The sequence below is a fragment of the Pelodiscus sinensis genome, chromosome 3 (assembly GCF_052426305.1).
Source record: "Pelodiscus sinensis isolate ZL-2025 chromosome 3, ASM5242630v1, whole genome shotgun sequence".
Taxonomy (NCBI): Eukaryota; Metazoa; Chordata; order Testudines; family Trionychidae; genus Pelodiscus; species Pelodiscus sinensis.
Genome location: NC_143054.1, coordinates 1,585,980 through 1,605,426, shown reverse-complemented (window position 1 = coordinate 1,605,426; position 19,447 = coordinate 1,585,980). Strand labels below are relative to the sequence as shown.

The 19,447-nt window shown below is 46.0% G+C and overlaps 1 protein-coding gene across 13 annotated transcripts in view; it reads right to left on the bottom strand.

Moving 5' to 3' along the window:
* Positions 1–19,447, bottom strand: part of DTNB (dystrobrevin beta) — a 321,996-nt gene that overhangs the window by 258,178 nt on the left and 44,371 nt on the right. For 11 of the 13 annotated variants that reach the window (XM_075923216.2, XM_075923210.2, XM_075923214.2 and 8 more), the window contains 3 exons: positions 16,089–16,302; positions 10,024–10,109; positions 1,865–2,019 (listed from right to left, as the gene is read on the bottom strand). In XM_075923216.2, the coding sequence (XP_075779331.1) occupies positions 1,865–2,019; positions 10,024–10,109; positions 16,089–16,302 (455 nt within the window). Of the gene's footprint in view, positions 1–1,864; positions 2,020–10,023; positions 10,110–10,795; positions 14,691–16,088; positions 16,303–19,447 lie in introns of those variants that run through there. The other 2 variants (XM_075923218.2, XM_075923221.2) reach the window with 2 other exon arrangements.

Below are 19,447 nucleotides of genomic sequence, written 5' to 3'. Positions count from 1 at the left end.
AATGGACACAAATCAGATCTATGTATAGGCAACATACAGAAACCTGTTGGGGAACGCTTCCATCTACCTAATCACCCTTTAAAAGATCTCCTAGTAGCTGTTTTGTCACAAACCAATTCTACAAGCCAAATATACAGAGAGGTGTTGGAATTACAATTCATCCACAAATTCAATTCTCACACTGAGATAACAGATGGCTGGGACATTAACAACATTCAATGAAGGTGCCAACAGCTCTTTGTCTGTGTAGATTCTTGCATTAGTATCTTTCCTCTCTAATTGCTATCCTATGATCCTTATCTGCTTCTTTTAACTATCCAATCTTTAGGTGCTTATAGATTACCAGTTCTGCCTATTTGGTTTTCCAAGTGGAGAGGGGTAACTAGTGGGGTTCCCCAAGGATCTGTCCTGGGACCCATCCTATTCATTTTATTTATAAATGATCTAGAGATTGGGGTTAATAGGAAGTTGGCAAAATTTGCAGATGATCCCAAAGTGCTCAAGATAGTTCAATGGCTACTATCCAGGCTGGGTAGGGATGTTGTCCTGGGCCTCTGTTTCTCTGGAGGTAGGTGACTGGGGAGGGATCACGTGAGGATTCCCTCTGGGGCATCTGGCTTTGGCCTCTGTCGGCAGACAAGACACTGGGCTGGACGGACCGTTGGTCTGACCCAGTCTGGCCGCTCTTATGTTCTAACCTGCTGATTTGGAAAGTTTGTAGCATAGAAAAGTGTTTATTTAATTAGAAATTCTGTAATGGTAATTGGGGTGGGTATAATAATATTCACCACCTGCTTATTAGTATTCACTGTATGGCAGTTAATACACCAAATAAGGTTTTAGGAAAAGTAGTAACATACTAAAATAGATTAAAGGGTGTAATTGGTGTCAAACTGTTGCCACTTGGACTTTGCATTGAATGTCCAAGGTAAACATGTGTGGACAATAAAGCAGTTCCATTTACCCCATCTGCTCCTGGGTCGCCTGTTTCTTCTCTAACAAAGTGCCCACACAAAATGCACAGAGCTATTCAAAGTCTCCAGTCAAAGGCACATGAACACCGGAAGTGAAACACCTATAGCGTCAATAATTGAAAGGGAATCTGTTGTTCAAAAGCCCCTGAATTTGGATCAGTAACCAAACCCCACATCACCAACAGACACATCGACTGTGTCTAGACTGGCAAGTTTTTCCGCAAAAATCGGATGATTTTGCGGAAAAACTTGCCAGCTGTCCACACTGGCCGCTTGAATTTCCGGAAAAGCACTGACAATCTCATGTAAGATCATCAGTGCTTTTCCGGAAATACTATGCTGCTCCCATTTGGGCAAAAGTCTTTTTCCGAAAGACTTTTGCACAAAAGGGCCAGTGTAAACAGCACAGTAGTGTTTTCCGCAAAAAAGCCCCGATCGCAAAAATGGCTATCGGGGCTTTTTTGTGGAAAACCGCGTCTAGATTGACCATGGACGCTTTTCTGCAAAAAGTGCTTTTGCGGAAAAGCATCCTGCCAATCTAGATGTGCTTTTCCGAAAATGCTTTTAACGGAAAAGTTTTCTGTTAAAAGCATTTTCGGAAAATCATGCCAGTGTAGACGTAGCCATCAAGTTTCAAAGCAAGCCTAATAGTTATGATGATTTTAGAGCATTTAATGTTAAGCTTTAAAAAGAAATGTGATTTCAGCCTTAAGTACAGGGGAGCTAACACGCGGCTTCCATTTACTCAGATCCACTTAAAAAATGTTTGGTGGACACAACACACAATCAGAAAAAGAATGTACAGTAAACCATAACAGAAGACGCCACTGGATTTTAGAAGGCAGCATTATTTCAACATGCAATATACAATCACACTTTGTAACTCTTACTTGCTGTGGGAAACATGTCCGTACAGAATGTTCTGTGTATCCAAAAGAAGGCCCTTCAAATACAGCTGTTGGAAGTTTTAACACTTCTCTCAAAAACTGATCAAACTTTGTAAATATCATCAATCCATTGGAATCTGACATTTGGGAGAAAACATCTACAAGAAGAATAAAATAAAACAAAACCTTAGAATATGTTTCCTAAAAAAATGTATTTTATTTTCCACCACAAAATTGTATGTAGTTATGCAATCTATTTCTTCTTGTTTTACCATGAACATCGATTTTCCAAGATAGGATATAAAACTGAACGTGAATGGACTTCATTTTATTATATATCCTCCAGGTTCCCTCCCAACATCCCTATGTAAAATACTTTTCCAGTGTCCTAAAAACCTCAAAGCCCAATATGTTGAAGGCAAGAGAGCTGGATTTGGTGTAGAAGAAAGAGAAAGCTTGAAGCATGGGCTTGCTGCAAGGTTTGAAGGCTGAATCAAAATAAGCAAAAGTTACGCTATAAGCAACAGTCAGGCTCTGTCAAAAGCAGACGCTAGACTGCAATAGGAGCTAGTATTGCTAAAACACAGTGAATATGTAAACACTTGCCAGCAGGCCAGCTCAAGAACATTACAACCGAGCATAGGGCTGGGCAATCATTTTTGAAGGGGGGCCACTTCACAAATTTCTTAAGTGGCCCTGGGCCGCCCCAGAAGGGGCGAAGCGTCGGGCCGAATAGGTGGAGCCAAGCAACTTCCTGTGCTCCGCCACCCACAGACCATGATTGGCCTGGGGGTAGGGTTGCCAGGTGACTGTTTTGAACTGGACAGTCCAGTATTTGAGCTCTCTGTTTGGGAAACAAATTGAGAAAATAGAAATGAGAAGATAGAACTGTCCGGTATTTTCTAAATAAGATGTAATGTAGATTGTGATGTAATGTCACTTGTGTCCGGTATTTTTGTTGAAACCCTCTGGCAATCCTACTCGGGGTGGGGGAGCACATGTCGTCTTTGCCCCCCAGCACCTAGAGGGAACTGCCAGCTGTTTTGAACAACTGGCATTTCCCTCTACATGCCATGGACCCCTGGCATCAGGAGGAGACTTTGCACACTTCCCCCACCCCCAGGCCAATCAGGAACTGAGGTCAAGGGAGTGTGTGAAGTCTTTGCCCCCTGCCCTCACCCTGCAAAGGGTGCGCAGCACCTAGCGGGAACCATCAGCTGTTTTTAACAGGTAGCAGTTCCCTCTGGTGCTGCGCACCTCTGGTGGGAAAGGAGACTTTGCACGCTCCCTCATCACCAGGTCTCTATTGACCCGAGGGCAGGGGAATGGCAGGGCGGCTGTAGGCCGGATCAACCAGCTGTCTTGTCCACTCCGACATAGCACATAAATGGTTTGATAAATGTGATGAATAGTGATGTTTTGCCAGAACTGTTACAAGGTACAAAAGCAGGTGGTGAACAGGGATACTTTTCTAAAACATCAGGAGGAAAGTACAGGGGGAGATAATAAACATGTTGTGAAACACATCTGGTTGTTTATCCCAGCTTGTTTGTCTCCAGCTATAAACATTGGGATAGATGCCCTTAAACTTCCATCTAACCTATAGGACTGTGGGAAAAGACCCACCGCTAACTGTGCTGCATCAGTTGTCATGGGCATACACATGCTAGTGTAATTGTAAACACTGATCAGGAGAGCTAGGACCATGGTTCATCAGCAATACACCTGGCCAATGTCCTTCACTACTAAAACCATCTTGAGGTCTTAAGGAGCAGTTCGACCAGAGCCAGTGTAGCACACTGAAAGAACACATACACAAAGCCAGTGCCTCTGACTCAGTTAACCCAGTCATTTTGCATTCAAACCTGTTGGGGATCAAAGAGTTAATCCTCCTTCCACTGAATCCAGGCACATAAGTAAGTTTAGGTTGCTAACAATGAACAGTCAAGAACTGTATCGAGTTGGCTGACAAGGAGCAAAGAAAATCTTTGGATTTTTTTTTTTATTTTAAAGGAAAAAGTTTCATCCTGACAGAGAGAAACATCAGAAATGTGAAAGTTTTCAAGGAGAGGGATTTTAAGAAAAACTGTAGCAGAAGAATCAACAGAATTTTTCAGCTTCCCAGTTGCCTTCAGGGAAGGCTCTGAAAAAGATTTATGGATCTTGGTGGATAATCATCTGAACCTGAGCTCCCAGTGCACCACTGGGACCAAAAGGGCAAATGCGATCCTTGGATGCATAAATATGGGACTCTTGAATGTGAACTGAGGTGTTACTTTTAGGGCTGCCAAAGGATTTAAGAAAATGAATTACAATTCACCACAGTTTTAATTGCACTGTTTAATAATAATGAAATGCCATTTATTATAAATACTTGGGATATTTTCACATTTTGAGATATATTGATTTCGATTACACAACAGAATACCAAGTATGCAAAGCTAGCATATACTATTTTGCCTACAAATATTTGTGCCATAAAAAGGGGTAACCAAAACAAACAGTTCTTTTCAGTTCACTTCATGCAAGTAGTGCAGTGCAATCTCTTTCATGAAACCGCACTGGACACATGCAGAATCGTGTGTGTTACATCAGTGCGCTCACAAGAAACCAACGTCAAACGTACAATGCTATCCGTAAGAAGAAGCAAAATGCAGGACAATGTAGCACTTTAAAGACTAACAAGATGGTTTATTAGATGATGAGCTTTCGTGGGCCAGACCCACTTCCTCAGATCAAATAGTGGAAGAAAATAGTCACAACCATATATACCAAAGGATACAATTAAAAAAAAAGTGAACACATATGAAAAGGACAAATCACATTTCAGGACAGGAGGGGGATGCGAGGGGGGGGGGGAAGGTAAGTGTCTGTGAATTGATTATATTAGAGGTGGGGAGAGTGGGATGTCTGTGAGCTAATGGTATTAGAGGTGATAATTGGGGAAGCTATCTTGGTAATGGGTGAGATAGTTCAAGTGTTTGTTCATTCCTTTTTGGAGAGTGTCGAATTTTAACATGAATGACAGTTCAGAGGATTCCCTTTCAAGTGCAGATGTAAAAGGTCTTTGTAACAGAATGCAGGTGGTTAAGTCATTGAGAGAGTGTCCTTTCTGGTTTGTCCAATGTACATAGCAGACTGACACTTTCGGCACATGATAGCATAGATTATATTTCTGGATGCGCAGGAATATGTGTTCTTGATCTTATAACTCACTTGGTTAGGTCCAATAATGGTATCAGCAGAATGAATATGTGGACAAAGCTGGCAACGGGGTTTGTTGCAAGGGAAGGTACCAGGGTTGGTATTAGTGTGGTATGTCCTGTGGTTGTTGGTAAGAATCATCTTGAGGTTAGGTGGTTGTCTATAGGAGACTATGGGTCTGTCTCCCAGAGCCTCTTGGAGTATGGTATCCTGTTCCAGTATAGGCTGTAGTTTATTGATAATGTGTGGGACAGGTTCCTGGACACCACAGTACAAATCAACAATGGAAAATTAGACACCACTCTCTACAGAAAACCCACCGACTCATACAGTTACCTACATGCTTCCAGCTCCCATCCAGAACACACCACACGATCCATCGTCTATAGCCAAGCCCTTCGATACAACCGCATCTGCTCTAATCCCACTGACAGAGACTTCCTCCCCCCCCCCCCCCCCCGCATCCCCCTCCTGTCCTGAAATGTGATTTGTCCTTTTCATATTTGTTCATTTTTTTTAATTGTATCCTTTGGTATATATGGTTGTGACTATTTTCTTCCACTATTTGATCTGAGGAAGTGGGTCTGTCCCACGAAAGCTCATCATCTAATAAAGCATCTTGTTAGTCTTTAAAGTGCTACATTGTCCTGCATTTTGCTTCAGCTACCCCAGACTAACACGGCTACATTTCTATCACTATCTGTAAGAAGAGGTATTCACGCCGCACGGCTATAGCCTGCACTGCACGGTATTGATGTGCCAGATATTCTAAGCGAGGGGTCAGCGACCCTCCCAAAGCGGCGTGCCAAGATTTACCTCTTCTGGCCTGGGCTGCACCACTGTCCCGGGATGGGGGGGGGAGGGGCTCTCTCTTGGCCTCCTGCCCTGGGGCTCCACACTGGCAGGGAGGGGAGGAGCAACGCGAGTGCTTCGCCAGAAGCTGGATGTGGCACAGAGCTTCAGGGCTTCCTCCCACCAGGAAGCCGGCGCTGGCTCCAATCTTGCAGGGGGTGCGATGATGAATTACCAGCACAGGCTGGGGGGTGGCTTGGTGTGGGGTGGATTTCAGGGAAATGGGCAAGGCAGGGGTGGGAGCCTCTGGAGGGGTTCAGCCCTGCTGGAGGTGGGGTCCCATGGGGGTCTGGTCCATGACTCCCTCGGCCTCCTGCCAGTGCTGGTGGCTGCATGTGACTTCAGTGCTGTCTTTAGCCCACCTGCTAAAGTGGATGAGAAGCTGGAGATGAGTCAGCATTGTGTCCTTGTAGCCAAGAAGGCTACTGGCATATTGGGGCGCATTAGGAGGAGCATTGCCAGCAGATCTAGTGAAGTGATTATTCCCCTTTATTCGGCTCTGGGGAGGCCACATCTGGAATATTGTGTCCAGCTGTGGGCCCCCCACTATAGAAAGGATGTGGACACACTGGAGAAGGTCCAGCAGAAAGCAACCAAAATGTTGAGGGGGCTGGAGCACATGACCTACGAGGAGAGACTGAGGGATTTGGGTCTGTTTAGTCTGCAGAAGAGAAGGGTGAGGGGGGATTTGATAGCAGCCTTCAACTCTCTGCAGGGGGTTTCAAAGAGGCTGGTACCAGCAGTGACAGATGGCAGAACAGGGAGCAACGGTCTCACGTTACAGTACGGGAGGTCTAGGTTGGCTATTAGGAAAAACTATTTCCCTAGGCGGGTGGGAAGTGCTGGGCTGGGTTCCCTGGGGCAATGGTGGAGTCTCCATCCCTAGAGGTGTTTACGTCTCAGCTTGACAAAGCCCTGGCTGGGTTCGGTGTTGGTCCTGCCTTGGGCAGGGGGCTGGACTCGGCCTTCTGTGGTCTCTTCTAGCTCTAGGATTCTATGCTGAGGGCACCACGAGGCAAAAACAGAGGTGAGTGGAGTGGGGAGCACCCAGGCTGCAGCGCTGGAGTTGTGCAACAGGGTGGAGAGTGGGAGGCTGGAGGAGGCAGGGACGAGACTCCCAGACAAAGGCAGCGGAGGGGTTGGAAGGCGGCTCCGCATCCCCATCCTCCTCTGAAGGAAGACAGGATCCCAGAGCAAGCCCCTCTACTCCCCGTGGCCACTGCACCCCAGTCCAGCTCCAGCCTGCCCGCAGCAGCCAGCTTGGGGGCACCCCACTTCTCCATGCAGCCTAGCCTCCCCTGGAGCAGCTCCGTTCCGCCATGTGGCGCGGCAGCCCCGCTCCTCCATGCGAGTTGGCTCCCCCTGGAGCAGCTCTGGGCCCCAAAGCAGCCACCTGCCACACAGCTCCTCATGCCGGGCCACGTGGCTGCCCCAAAGCCGGAACAGAGGCTGTGATGAGGCTGCCCCAGCAGAGACAGTCTTCACCTCGGCCCGGCTCCGGCTCCAGCTCCAGCTGCAGCTCCCAGAACAGCCTTGGTCTGCCATGCAAGCCCTGGAACCAGCTGCTGGAGGAGCAGCTGCAGCCATGGCTACCAGAGGAATTACCTGGCTGAGCCCTCATGCACCCACCACCACCAATACCAGCAGCTCCGCTGCTTCCCCGGGCTCACTGCTGCACAGCTCTGCAAGGAGGTGGGCGAAGAAGGGGGAGAGCACCGGCCGCTCGTGCACAGCCAAATCTGCACCTCCCCGTCTGCCTCTGGAGCTGGTTCTGCAGCTGCACACCGGGCACAGGGCTCCCTGCTGCAGGGGGCGGGAGCTGAGCTCCCACTGCATGAGTCACTCAATTGGCTCACTGCCACAAGTGGCACACGTGCCGTAGGCTGCCAACCCCTTCTAAACATGTATGTGCCCCTTCACGCTCTGACCATCATGCCAGAGGACATGCTCCCATGCTGTGGACCGCCTCTGCTTGATAGCAATCCGAAGTAGCGGGACTGACACACATTCCTTTTCCAGCAACAGGAGCCTGCTTTCTTTTTTGGTGATTCAGAATCTGTAGCTTCTGCATTTGAGTCTTGCTCTTAAGACGTCTGACAGCACGTTCCACACCTTGTCTCTCAGATTTTGGCAGGCGCGTCTGATTCTTAAACCTCAGGCCAAGTGCTATAGCTATCTCATATTGATGTTGAGACAGGTTTGGTCAGAGATTCCCTCGAGACTGTCATTTGATGTGCTGAAATACCACTGAGCCTGCCTACCTGTCCTCTGTGGCCCCACCACACTGTTCTCCTGAGCCAGACACTCCTGGCATTTGGCAGCAGCCTCTGTTGTTTGGTTTCCCATCTTTATGTCCCCTTTTGCCAAAGGCAGGGCTCCTCAACTTTTCCCACTTCCAGTCATTGCAATGTCACTGGTACAGCATCCAAAATGGGTTCCAGCATCAGCTGACCTGGCCACATGTCTTGGTAGGACCAACCTTACTCTAGGCTGACTATTTACATATCATTGTCCTGAGTACTGGGAGATTAAGCTTCTTGAGTGCTACTAATGGTCTGGGTCGGTCTCGGTCTCGGTCTCGGTCTCTCTCTCTCTCTCTCTCTCTCTCTCTCACTCTCACACACACACACACTAAAACTCTGATGGTCCGGAAGTGCTCCGGGCAGCCGGACCATTGGAGCTGCTCTGCCCCCAGCTTCCCCGATTCAGCCGCTGCTAAAACTGACCAGCGGCTGAATCAGGGAAGCTGGGGCAGAGCAGCTGGGGCACTGCCGGATTGGTCCCATAGCGCTGCCCCTCTGGGCTGCAGGACTAATCCGGCAGCACCTCAGCTGTCCCTGATTCAGCCGCTGCTGAAACTGATCAGCGGCTGACTCCATGAAGCCCGAGGCAGAGCTGCTCTGCTCCGGGCTTCCTGGAATCAGCTCCTGATCAGTTTCAGCAGCAGCTGACTTGGCGACACCTGGGACAGAGCAGTTGGGGTGCTGCCAGGTTGGTCCCACAGCACCAAGGGTTGGCGCTACCAGACCAACCCGGCAGCGCCCCAGCTGCTCTGTCCCAGACATCTGGAGTCAGCCGCTGGTTAGTTTCAGCAGCGACTGACTTGGGGACGCCTGGGGTAGAGCAGCTGGAGTGCTGCCGGGTTGGTCCAGTAGCGCCGCTCCTCGGCACTGTGGGATCAACCCGGAAGCCCCCCAGCTGCTCTGCCCCAGGCGTCCTGATTCAGCCACTGCTGAAACTGACCAGCGGCTGACTCCAGGAAGCCTGGGGCAGATCAGCTGGGGCGCTGCCGGGTTGGTCTGGTAGCGCCAACCCTTGGGGTGCTGCCGGGTTGGTCCCACAGCGCCAACTGCTCTGTCCCAGGTTTCACCAAGTCAGCTGCTGCTGAAACTGATCAGGAGCTGATTCCAGGAAGCCCGAGGCAGAGCAGCTCTGCCTCGGGCTTCCTGGAGTCAGCCACTGATCAGTATCAGCAGCGGCTTAACTTGGGGACACCTGGGGCACAGAAGCTGGGGTGCTGCCGGGTTGGTCCAGTAGCGCCGAGGAGCAGCACTGCGGGACCAACCTGGCAGCCCCCCAGCTGCTCTGCCCCAGGCGTCCCCAAGAGCAGCTGGGGTGCTACCGGGTTAGTCTCGCCGCACCAAGGGTCGGCGCTACCGGACCAACCAGGCAGCACCCCAGGTGCCCTGCAGCAGCTGAATCAGGGACGCCTGGGGCAGAGCCAGACTATCGGAAGGGGGGGCTATGAGGGGTCTGGGGTGGCATCCCCCACCCCAGACCCCTCATAGCCCCCGCTTCCGATAGTCCAGCAAATCTGATAATCCGGCACCCCCTGGGTCCTAAAGGTGCCAGATTATTGGAAGTTTACTATATATATATATATATATATAAGCTAAATTGATTATCTTTTGTAGCCAGTAGATGGCATGCATTAGCAGAAAAACTAAACTGACATAAAAAGATTCATTCCAATAATTCAATTGCTGGATGAGCAAGAAAAATGCAGCTAATTTTCCAAAATTTAACTATTAAATATAAAGTGCGTGTGACTAATGGTGGAAATAGAAAATTTCAAGGAATGGATACATTTATTTGACTGTACTTACATCTTAGTTTGTCTTGTATTTTCCCACCACACATGGTTGCTAACATAGCTTTAACGGAAAATACTGTCAACTTCCCATGGCCCTCACTGCAAAATAAAATACATGACAAATAATTACTATATGGAATAAGAACAAAAATATGTAAGGGTCAGAAGAAATGTGCCTTTATGCCTTCCTGTAAGGGCTATGCTTTATAAAAACTATTTAACAGGGATACCAGAAGTATCCTGAAATAGCTACCCCGGATCTACACAAGCCGCCCGTTATTTCAAAATATTTTTCAAAATAACTGGTGCACTATTTTGCCATCCTGGTAATCCTCATTGCATGAGGGTTAAAGGATGGCTTGAAATAGCTGTGTAGATGTGCCAAATTTCAAAATAAGCCATTTCGAAATAGATTAAAAATAAGATACGTAATTTGTGCTACGCACATCCAGTAACATGATGTATGCCATCAAATGCCAGCAATGCCTCACTGCAAAATATATTGGACAAACTGAACAGTCCCTATGGGAAAGAATCAATGGACACAAATCAGATATCCGTAAAGAGAACATACAGAAACCTGTTGGTGAACAATTTAATCTGCCAGGTCATTCATTAAGAGATATTCAAGTTGCTGTTTTGTTACAGACCAATTCCAAAAGCCAAATACACAGGGAAGGGTTGGAACTACAATTCATTCACAAATTTAATTCTCATGCCAATGGTCTGAATCGAGATACTGGATGGCTGGGACATTATCAACCAACTGTAGCGGGTTGACTCACAGCACGGCTTCTTCCCTCGGGGTGGCTTGTGGGGAAGTAACCGGCTGCTCCAACGCCGACGCGCCCCCTTTGGGTGAGGTATTCTCTTCACGGCACTGCCCTCCAGCAGTGACACTCCGGTCTTGATCTGCACTCCCTTCCAGGGGTTCCTCCTCCGCTCCTCCTCCAAGGTCCTCCCTACTCCCTAGGGCCCCCAGTTCTTCTCCCACTCCGCCTGCCCGGTTGCCTCCTGCAACCCTGCCTTGCGGACTTATGGCCTGGGGCTTCCCTGGCTCAAACTCCCCCAGCCTACTGCAGCTGCCTCCTTGCAGCCCAGCCTTTTAGGGCTGCCTCCATGGGAGCCCCACCCTCCATGACTGCCTCCTTGCAGCTCCTAGGGCCTCAGGCCAGGTAGCCTGGGTTTGCTAGGCCGAAGCCTCCCTCACTGCAGGCAGGCAGGTCCCTCTCCTCCTCCCAGGAGCTGCTCTATATGGCCTCCAGCTGGGCCCTCCTTAGCTGCCTCAGCTGGGCTTCCTCCTGACTCCAGGTCTCAGCCCTTTAAAGGGCAAGTACAGGGCAACACCCTGCCATGCAAACAACCAATGAAAGTGCCAATGGTTCTTTATCTGTGTAGAATCAGGTGTTAGCAATTAGAGAGGAAGCGTGCTAACTAATGGTTCTTGTCTGCTTCTTTTAACTATCTAGTCTTTAGATCAGTTTTGCCTGCTACATACTGCTCAGCTTTCACTTTCATATTTATATTCCCACTGCCTCCTCCCCCAACCCTTCCCTATTTATTTTTGGTTCTGCACATCCAACACTATGGTCATCTGAAGGAGTGGGCTGTGCCCATGAAAGCTCATATCACCATCTACATGTTTTGTCAGTCTTTAAAGTCCTAACAGACTTTTCGTTGGTTTTTAAGTTAGGTAACAAGATATTCTGAATATTCTGCACAGAATAGGAACAAACATAGATAGTTGTTTTTCTAATTAAGGCCACCTAGGCTGCTGTACTTTCAGGAACAGATGGGACAATCAGGCAACCATTTCCTAATGTCAGCATGAGAAAAAATTATACTAATTCTTTATAAAAACAACAGAAAGATTTTATTCAGCACAATGTGCTATGCAAAAATAACTCTTATAAAAACAAAATGCTCTACAAAAAGATGAAACACAAACAACATACAATAACAGATGATTGCACAGGCTATAGAACAGTGATCTCTGGATAAAGCCATTGTTAGGGTGCAGTTTAGTATATACTTAATTTACTAGTAGTTGAACAAAAATAAGGAGTAACAAGAGCATGTATAGAAGTATGGATAAGCAATACATAAATTCTGAGCACTTTACTCCAAAATAAAAAGATTGACTGAATTATCTATGCCACAATGTGTGCTATGGATAATACTTTACAGGTTTCTTACAGAAACTCAGAAAATGTAAGACAGTATAACAAGGGGAAGAGGAAACGTGAGTCCCCTTCAATTATTTCCTTCTAGAGAGGAGACCTCATCTGTTCTGGAAATAAGATTCTAGATGGACTGCAGAAGAGGAAAGGGGGATTGAGGACAGTAATTCTGGATGATATGCAGGATCCCATTATCAGATGCTCTGTCCCCAAAATGGTAGGAAATGGACCAAGTGATTTCTAAAGGAAGAAAATTAAATAGATGTGATTCTGTATTCCCAGCCAACCCACCAAAACAGAGGCTGGGAAGGCTGAAGAGAGCAGCTGCTTCCAGAAAAACATTTTAGTCATCTTGTTTTATTTCTGTATTGTCTCTTAGCAGATTGTTGAAGAGGCTGCCTCCGAGGCTGGCATTTCACCTGTGCAAAGGAAGATAGCAGACATTTCTTGGTACTCAACACTTCAAAGAGAAAACCTCCTTTTTGACGGGAAGGTTGAGTCAGCCATACAGGTCCCATGGCTGACCTCGCCTCTTTAGTGTGCTGTAAGGTTTTATCCATTTTATTGCTGAACATTCTTCCTCGAAATAAAGATCACAGATTTTGAACTGGACATCCACAGAAACACTACAAAAAGTTTAACCATAAATGTCTGAGAAGAGGCTATAAATCTTGCCACTGCATCAAAAATGCTATATGCTACCCTCAGGGGCTGAACACAAGTTTTTGGGGATTTTTACCCCTTTGGGCACCCTCCTTAGCCTACTTCTGTTGAATATATGGCAATTGGTCAAGAAAAGGAAGAAGCTACATAGCTTGCTAACTCAATATGCAGAGGTGACTTTCTGCAAATGGCAACCAAGCTTTTGGGTTTCCTAACGGGAGGGGCAGAGAATGAAGTTCTCAGAGACATTGCTATGATAACCAATGCATTTGCAGGAGAGTTAGCAACAGAAACGAAACTGGGACACCTGGTTTAAAACCATCTTTTGCCCGTTTAAGCATGGTGAAAAGGGATGCTAGCTGTCCCCTTCTGGACAGAGAGCATTATCTTCCTTTTTAATCTGGACTGTAGATGCCTTCACATTACTACTGGGACACATGCGGCTGCAGCAATAGGGCCCTAGCCACTACACTGTGGAACTCTTTTGAAGACAACTCTGGCAAGAGATCAATAACCCATGTTATCTGGGGACATCATGTCTGTGTCCCAGAATCATCCTGTAGAGATGTGACCTAATCCCTGTGCTCAGAGTGCAGATCAGAGGTGTTGGCCAGAGATGATGATGGTAGCAGAGCTTCTAACCAGAGTTAATGGCATTACTGTAGGGATCGTACCCCTTGAACAGTTGGAAGAAGATGGATAACTATAAAGAGAGATGATCTTCGTCTTTACCTATGAAAAGGTTCTCCACCAAAAAGTACACATCAGATCCAAAGGGACTTCTCCTCAACAAGGACTACAGGTCCTTTACAAGCAGGTTTTATGGGCACTAGGCGAAAGGTCCGTCTTAGTTTCGAGTCCTCCGTTGCAGGAATCATCAAGAGAGGCCTCAAAACACAACTCGGGTAGAACTAATAATGACTGTCCCAACTAGGGACATAAAGTCTGACTTAATTAGTTAACCAGTTAAACGTTGCCATTCATTGGATAGGCTAATAAGCAGCCCACCAATCCCAGAATGGTGAGATACACAGTCTTAACTCAACAATGATTATAGCCTTATCAAACTTAGCATCCAACCTAGTCTCTAGGGCTAATGAGCAGTGCTTAGTAAAAGAGTGAACTGAATTCCATGTAGCTGTTCTATAAATCTCTTCAAGAAGAACGTTTAATAAACCGATAGTGGGTGCCTTTGCACGGACAGAATGGGATCTAATCCCTTTAGGAAGTGGAATACCCACAAGTTTATGTGCTTCTCTAATACACAGTCTCATCCATTGAAAACAACGAGCAGTCCTGTGGCACCTTAGAGACTAACAAATGTATTGGGCCACGAGCTTTCGTGGGTAAAATGCACTTCATCAGATGAGTTGGAGCCAAGTGCTAAGAAACAACCAGATCTCCAATCCTGCAGAGACAAACCCTTACAAGATCTTTATCAAGCATTCTTAAAACTGAAATACCCACTTGGGGAAGAAAGGAAACAGACTGACAGAGCCAGATGAGTACCTAGAAGTCACTTACTTCAGGACAGACCCAACAAGGAAAACACAAGACAACTGGTCATCACGTACAGGCCCCAGCTTAAACCCCTCCAGCGCATCACTGACAATCTACAACCTATCCTGGAAAATGATTCCCTCATTCTCACAGACCTTGGGAGACAGGCCAGTCCTCGCCTACAGACCTAAAGCATATACTTACCAGCAGCCACACACCACACCACATACACACTTCCCCAGGAGCCTCTCTCTCCAACAAACCCCATTGCCAACTCTGTCCACATATCTATGCAAGCGACACCATAACAGGAACTAACCACATAAGCCACAACATCAGGGGCTCATGCATCTCCACATCCACTAAAGTGCCAGCAATGCCCCTCCGTCATGGATATTGGCCAGACTGGACAGTCTCTGCACCAAAGGATAAATGGACACAAATAAGACATCAAGAATGGTAACACATGTGAACCTGTAAGAGAACAGTTTAACCTTCCTGGACATTTAATAATGTGATTTAAAAGTAGCTATTGTTCTACAAAAAAAATTATCACCTGATTACAGAGGGAGACAGCTGAACTGGAATTCATTTACAAGTTAAATGCTATCAACTTAGCCTTGAATAAAGATCTTAAACTGGTTAATGTAGTACCAAGGCATCTTCCCTGCCTATGATATTCGCATCTCCACATCAAATGCTATATGATTGAGATACACCCACCTTAATTAACTTCCTTAACACTGGTTCTACAACTGATAGGTAACTTCTTTTGCTGCTGTATATACTCTGGATTCTGTCATTTCCACTCCAACTCATCCGATGAAGTGGGTTCTACCCAGAAAAGCTCATGATGTAATACAATTGTTAGTCTCTTTTAAGGTATCACAGGACTGGCTCACTGTTTTTAAAGTTACAGACTAACACAGCTATGGCTCAGACTTTTTCTCATCCACTAAGATAGAATTCAAACACTAACAACTCGGCCATTATTTGATCTACTACAGGCAGTCCCCGGGTTACGTACAAGATAGGCACTGTAGGTTTGTTCTTAAGTTGAATTTGTATGTAAGTCGGAACTGGTACATATTGTAGGGGAAACTCTAGCCAAACATTTCTCCAGAGCTCAGTTTTATTCTCCCACACCTCACTTCCCTCAGTCCTTTATTCTCAAGCTGAGGTGTCTGCTGAGAAAAGCTGCTCCGTGTCTCCCTGGTCTGCTGGGGGGGGGGGGGCGCTAGCTTCTCATCTCCCTGGTCTGCTGGGGGGAAGCAGCTAGTGCGGGGTTGCCTCACCCCGTTTGTAAGTAGGGATCCAATGTAAGTCGGATCCATGTAACCCGGGGACTGCCTGTATATAATTGAGACAGTTTGTCTGTCCATCTGTGTGTCTATTCAAGAACTCCTAAACGGTAAAAGCTAAGGCCACCAAATTTGATATACAGCTTCCTCTTATAACTTAAAAGCACAGCATCGTTGCCCTTTATCTTGAATCCCAACATATGGCCTGCAGAGGCATACAAGTCCCAGCAGGCAGCCATGCATCTTCCTCTAGAATAAGATTTTAAAGGTGTATCGCTTGCTGTGATATGTAAATCTCTGAACATGACAGCACTATATTAAAGATGTGCAATCTGCTCCACTTTATGAAATTTAGCTTCAGCCTTTAGCAGGGTATACCCAAATAAATGAAATCATTTACAAATGTAACTGGAATCATTTACATATGTACTAACCTGTCATATGCTGCTATCATAAAGTTGAGGAGAAGGCTAATGGATTGCTCCACACTGATCTGGTGAGTAGAAGGAAGGCGTTTATTTAGCTGGTAGTAGATGGATGAAATTATTGTTTCTAGTCGAGAAACATTGATCTCTGTGTTGTGATCCAATGTATTAAGGCCATTGTCTCGGAAAGCTTCAATCATATTCCAGATATCAACAAGATGAACTAAAAGTAAAGAGAGAAATTGACTTATTTATATAATGTCCAGATTTACTCTTAGGATACGTCTACACTAGCTCCCTAGTTTGAACTAGGGAGGCTAATGAGGGCAACCAAAATTGCTAATGAAGCGCGGGATTTAAATATCCCATGTTTGATTAGCATATTCCCAGCCGGTCGCCATTTTGGAAACTGACTAGCCCAAAGTAACTGCCCACGTCTACATGCGGCAGACAAGCGGGGTTCCGAGATAAACCCCTTAGTTCAAATTAACTGTTACTCCTCATAGAATGGGGTTTAACAGTTAATTCGAACTAAGGGGTTTATCTCAGAATCCCACTTCTCTGCCGCGTGTAAACGCGGGCAGTTACTTCAGGCTAGTCAGTTTCCAAAATGGCGACCGGCCAGGAATATGCTAATCAAGCACGGGATATTTATATTTATATCCCGTGCTTCATTAGCAATTTCGGTCGCTCTCATTAGCCTCCCTAGTTCGAACTAGGGGGCTAGTGTAGATGTACCCGTAGAAACACCACATAGATAACAAGTTAATATTAGTGATATTAAAATGTCTTTATTTTTGCAAACGTATAACCACTGAAAGTTCCACTGTGACATGTTTACAAGCAGGAGGAGGGAGCAGGCGGGAGATGATGCTCTTAGATATAGCAGCACGGGGGGGCTAATTGCCGCTGCTAGCTAATATAATTAGCCTTGTAGTAGCTTAGAACGTTTCCTCAGCTCCTGTCCCCTAGAACCTCTCCTCAACTTACACTATACTGATGACATTTTCATTATATGGACCCACAGGAAGGAGACCCTTGAAGAATTCCACAGGGATGTCAACAATTTCCACCCCACCGTTAATCTTAACCTGGACCAATCCACACAAGAGATCCACTTCTAGGACACTAGCGTACAAATAAATGATGGCCTTAGAATCATAGGGGAAAGAGACCTCAGGAGTCATCGAGTCCAACCCCCGCCACCGCTCAAGCAGGACCAACCCCAACTAAATAATCCGAGCCAGGACTTTGTCAAGCCAGGCCTCAAAAACCTCTAAAGATGGATTCCACCACCTCTCTAGGTAACCCATTCCAGTACTTCACCACCTTCCTAGGGAAACACCATAAATTAGCGTAGATAATCCGTGCAAGTGTATTGCCTGCACCCGTGCATAACCTGCAGTTTTTCTTGATTGTGTAAAAAAAAGTCTTAGATAACCAGCGCACCTGTATAGCCCGTAGGAGATGAACCACAGGTTCTATTAATGAACAGCACCTGTAATGAAGTGTTAATGTACCACAGCTGATGATACTGAGCAGTAAGTATGCTATAACCTTGTACTGAATTTTAAAAAAGTATTTACAATTTAAAACTTTTTAAATATGCCTAAGCGCAAATCCTACACAGCCGATTTTAAATTGTGTGTTGTGACATATGCAAAGGACAATGGAAACAAAGCGGCAGGGAGAAAATACTCTGTCAACGAAAAGTCTGTTCGGGAGTGGAGAAAAGAAGAAGCAGAGCTTGAGAAATTACACCCTAGGAAAAGAGTGTGCCGCAGAAAGAAAGCCAAGTGGCCAAATCTGGAAGAAAACCTGTTGAAGTGGGTTCGTGCACAGAGAGAGGACACGGGCAGTGTCAACGGTAGCCATACAGCTCAAGGCTCGACTTATGGCTGTGGAACAGAAATTGGGTGTACAAATTAATGCAGAGAAACAATCTGTCAGTTCGTGCATGGACATCTGCTGGCCAACGGCTTCCTGACAAATGGGAACAAAAAATGGATGATTTTAAAACTTTTGTACATAGAGAATTCACCAGCTGGGCTTGAAACCAAGCAACATTATTAACATGGATGAGGTTCCCATGTCATTTGAGATACCCGCTACTCAGTCTGTTGTGGAAACTAGATCAAAAACAGTCTGTGTAGCAACCACCGGTCATGGTCGCACCTGTTTTACTGTAGTGTTGGCATGCACAGCAAATGGTGATAAATTAAAACCAATGGTGCTTTTTAAGAGGGTAACAATGCCTAGAGAAAAACTGCTGGCTGGCGTTTGTGTGGTTTGTAACAAAAAGGGCTGAATGAACACAGGTGTTATGATGACGTGGACAGATAGCTGCTTTCGGGCATGAAAAGGGTTGTTTTTTTTTTTTTTTTTTAAATCCTAAATCTCTGCTGGTTTTAGATTCTTTGGCCACCCACAAAGAAACGTCAGTTCAGAAACTTATCGACGCCGTGGGTGCACATAGCCCCATAGTTCCAGGTGGACTGACCTGCAAGTTGCAACAACTTGTTGTGGCTGTCAGCCACCCATTCAAGTACTTCACCTGAGCGGAATGGAACAATTGGATGACAAATGGGGAGCACACATTCACTCCGGCAGGTCGACAGCGCCGTGCAACTTACGTGGAATTTTGCAAATAGGTTTTGGCTGCTTGGGACAGAATAAAACTGGCTACTATTCACAATGGGTTGCATAAATGTGAAATTCTTCCTGACATTGACTTTTAGCTCCGAATCCGACTACGACAGCGATTCTGATTCGGCACCACAGACCTCGACGGTCACTGAAGCTCACCTAGGCTTGGTTATAGATTTAATGGATGTTTTTCAAGACAGCGACTATGACAAAAGTTTTGACGGTTTTGAAAACTCAGACGCTGAGGAGGAGGATGCTGGCGCTGATTGTAGTAATCAGAATGAATGAACTTCTGTATTTTATGACTATGCGAGGATGGCTTTTTTAAACTGTTTTACCATATATTTATTCTTTTACTAGTTGCACAGTAAAGTTCTAACTTTTAATGTATTTTAACATCACTTCCTCTATTATTAAATTAAAATATGCTGCTTTCATCAAGTAAGAGTCATTCTTATCTTCCTTTACTTTCAGTAAAAAAAACCCCAAAACTTGTATAACACGCGGACGGGTACAGCCCATAAGGAGGGGGCAAGGGGGGGGGGGGCAGCGCGGGATTGTAAAACTTTGCATAACCCGTGAGTTATATACGCTAAAACACAGTAGTTTTTTCCAATATCCAATCTAGACCTCCTCCACAGCAACTTGAGCCCATTGCTCCTTGTTCTGCCATCTGTCACTACTGAGAACAGCTTCTCTCTATCCTCTTTGGAACCTCCCTT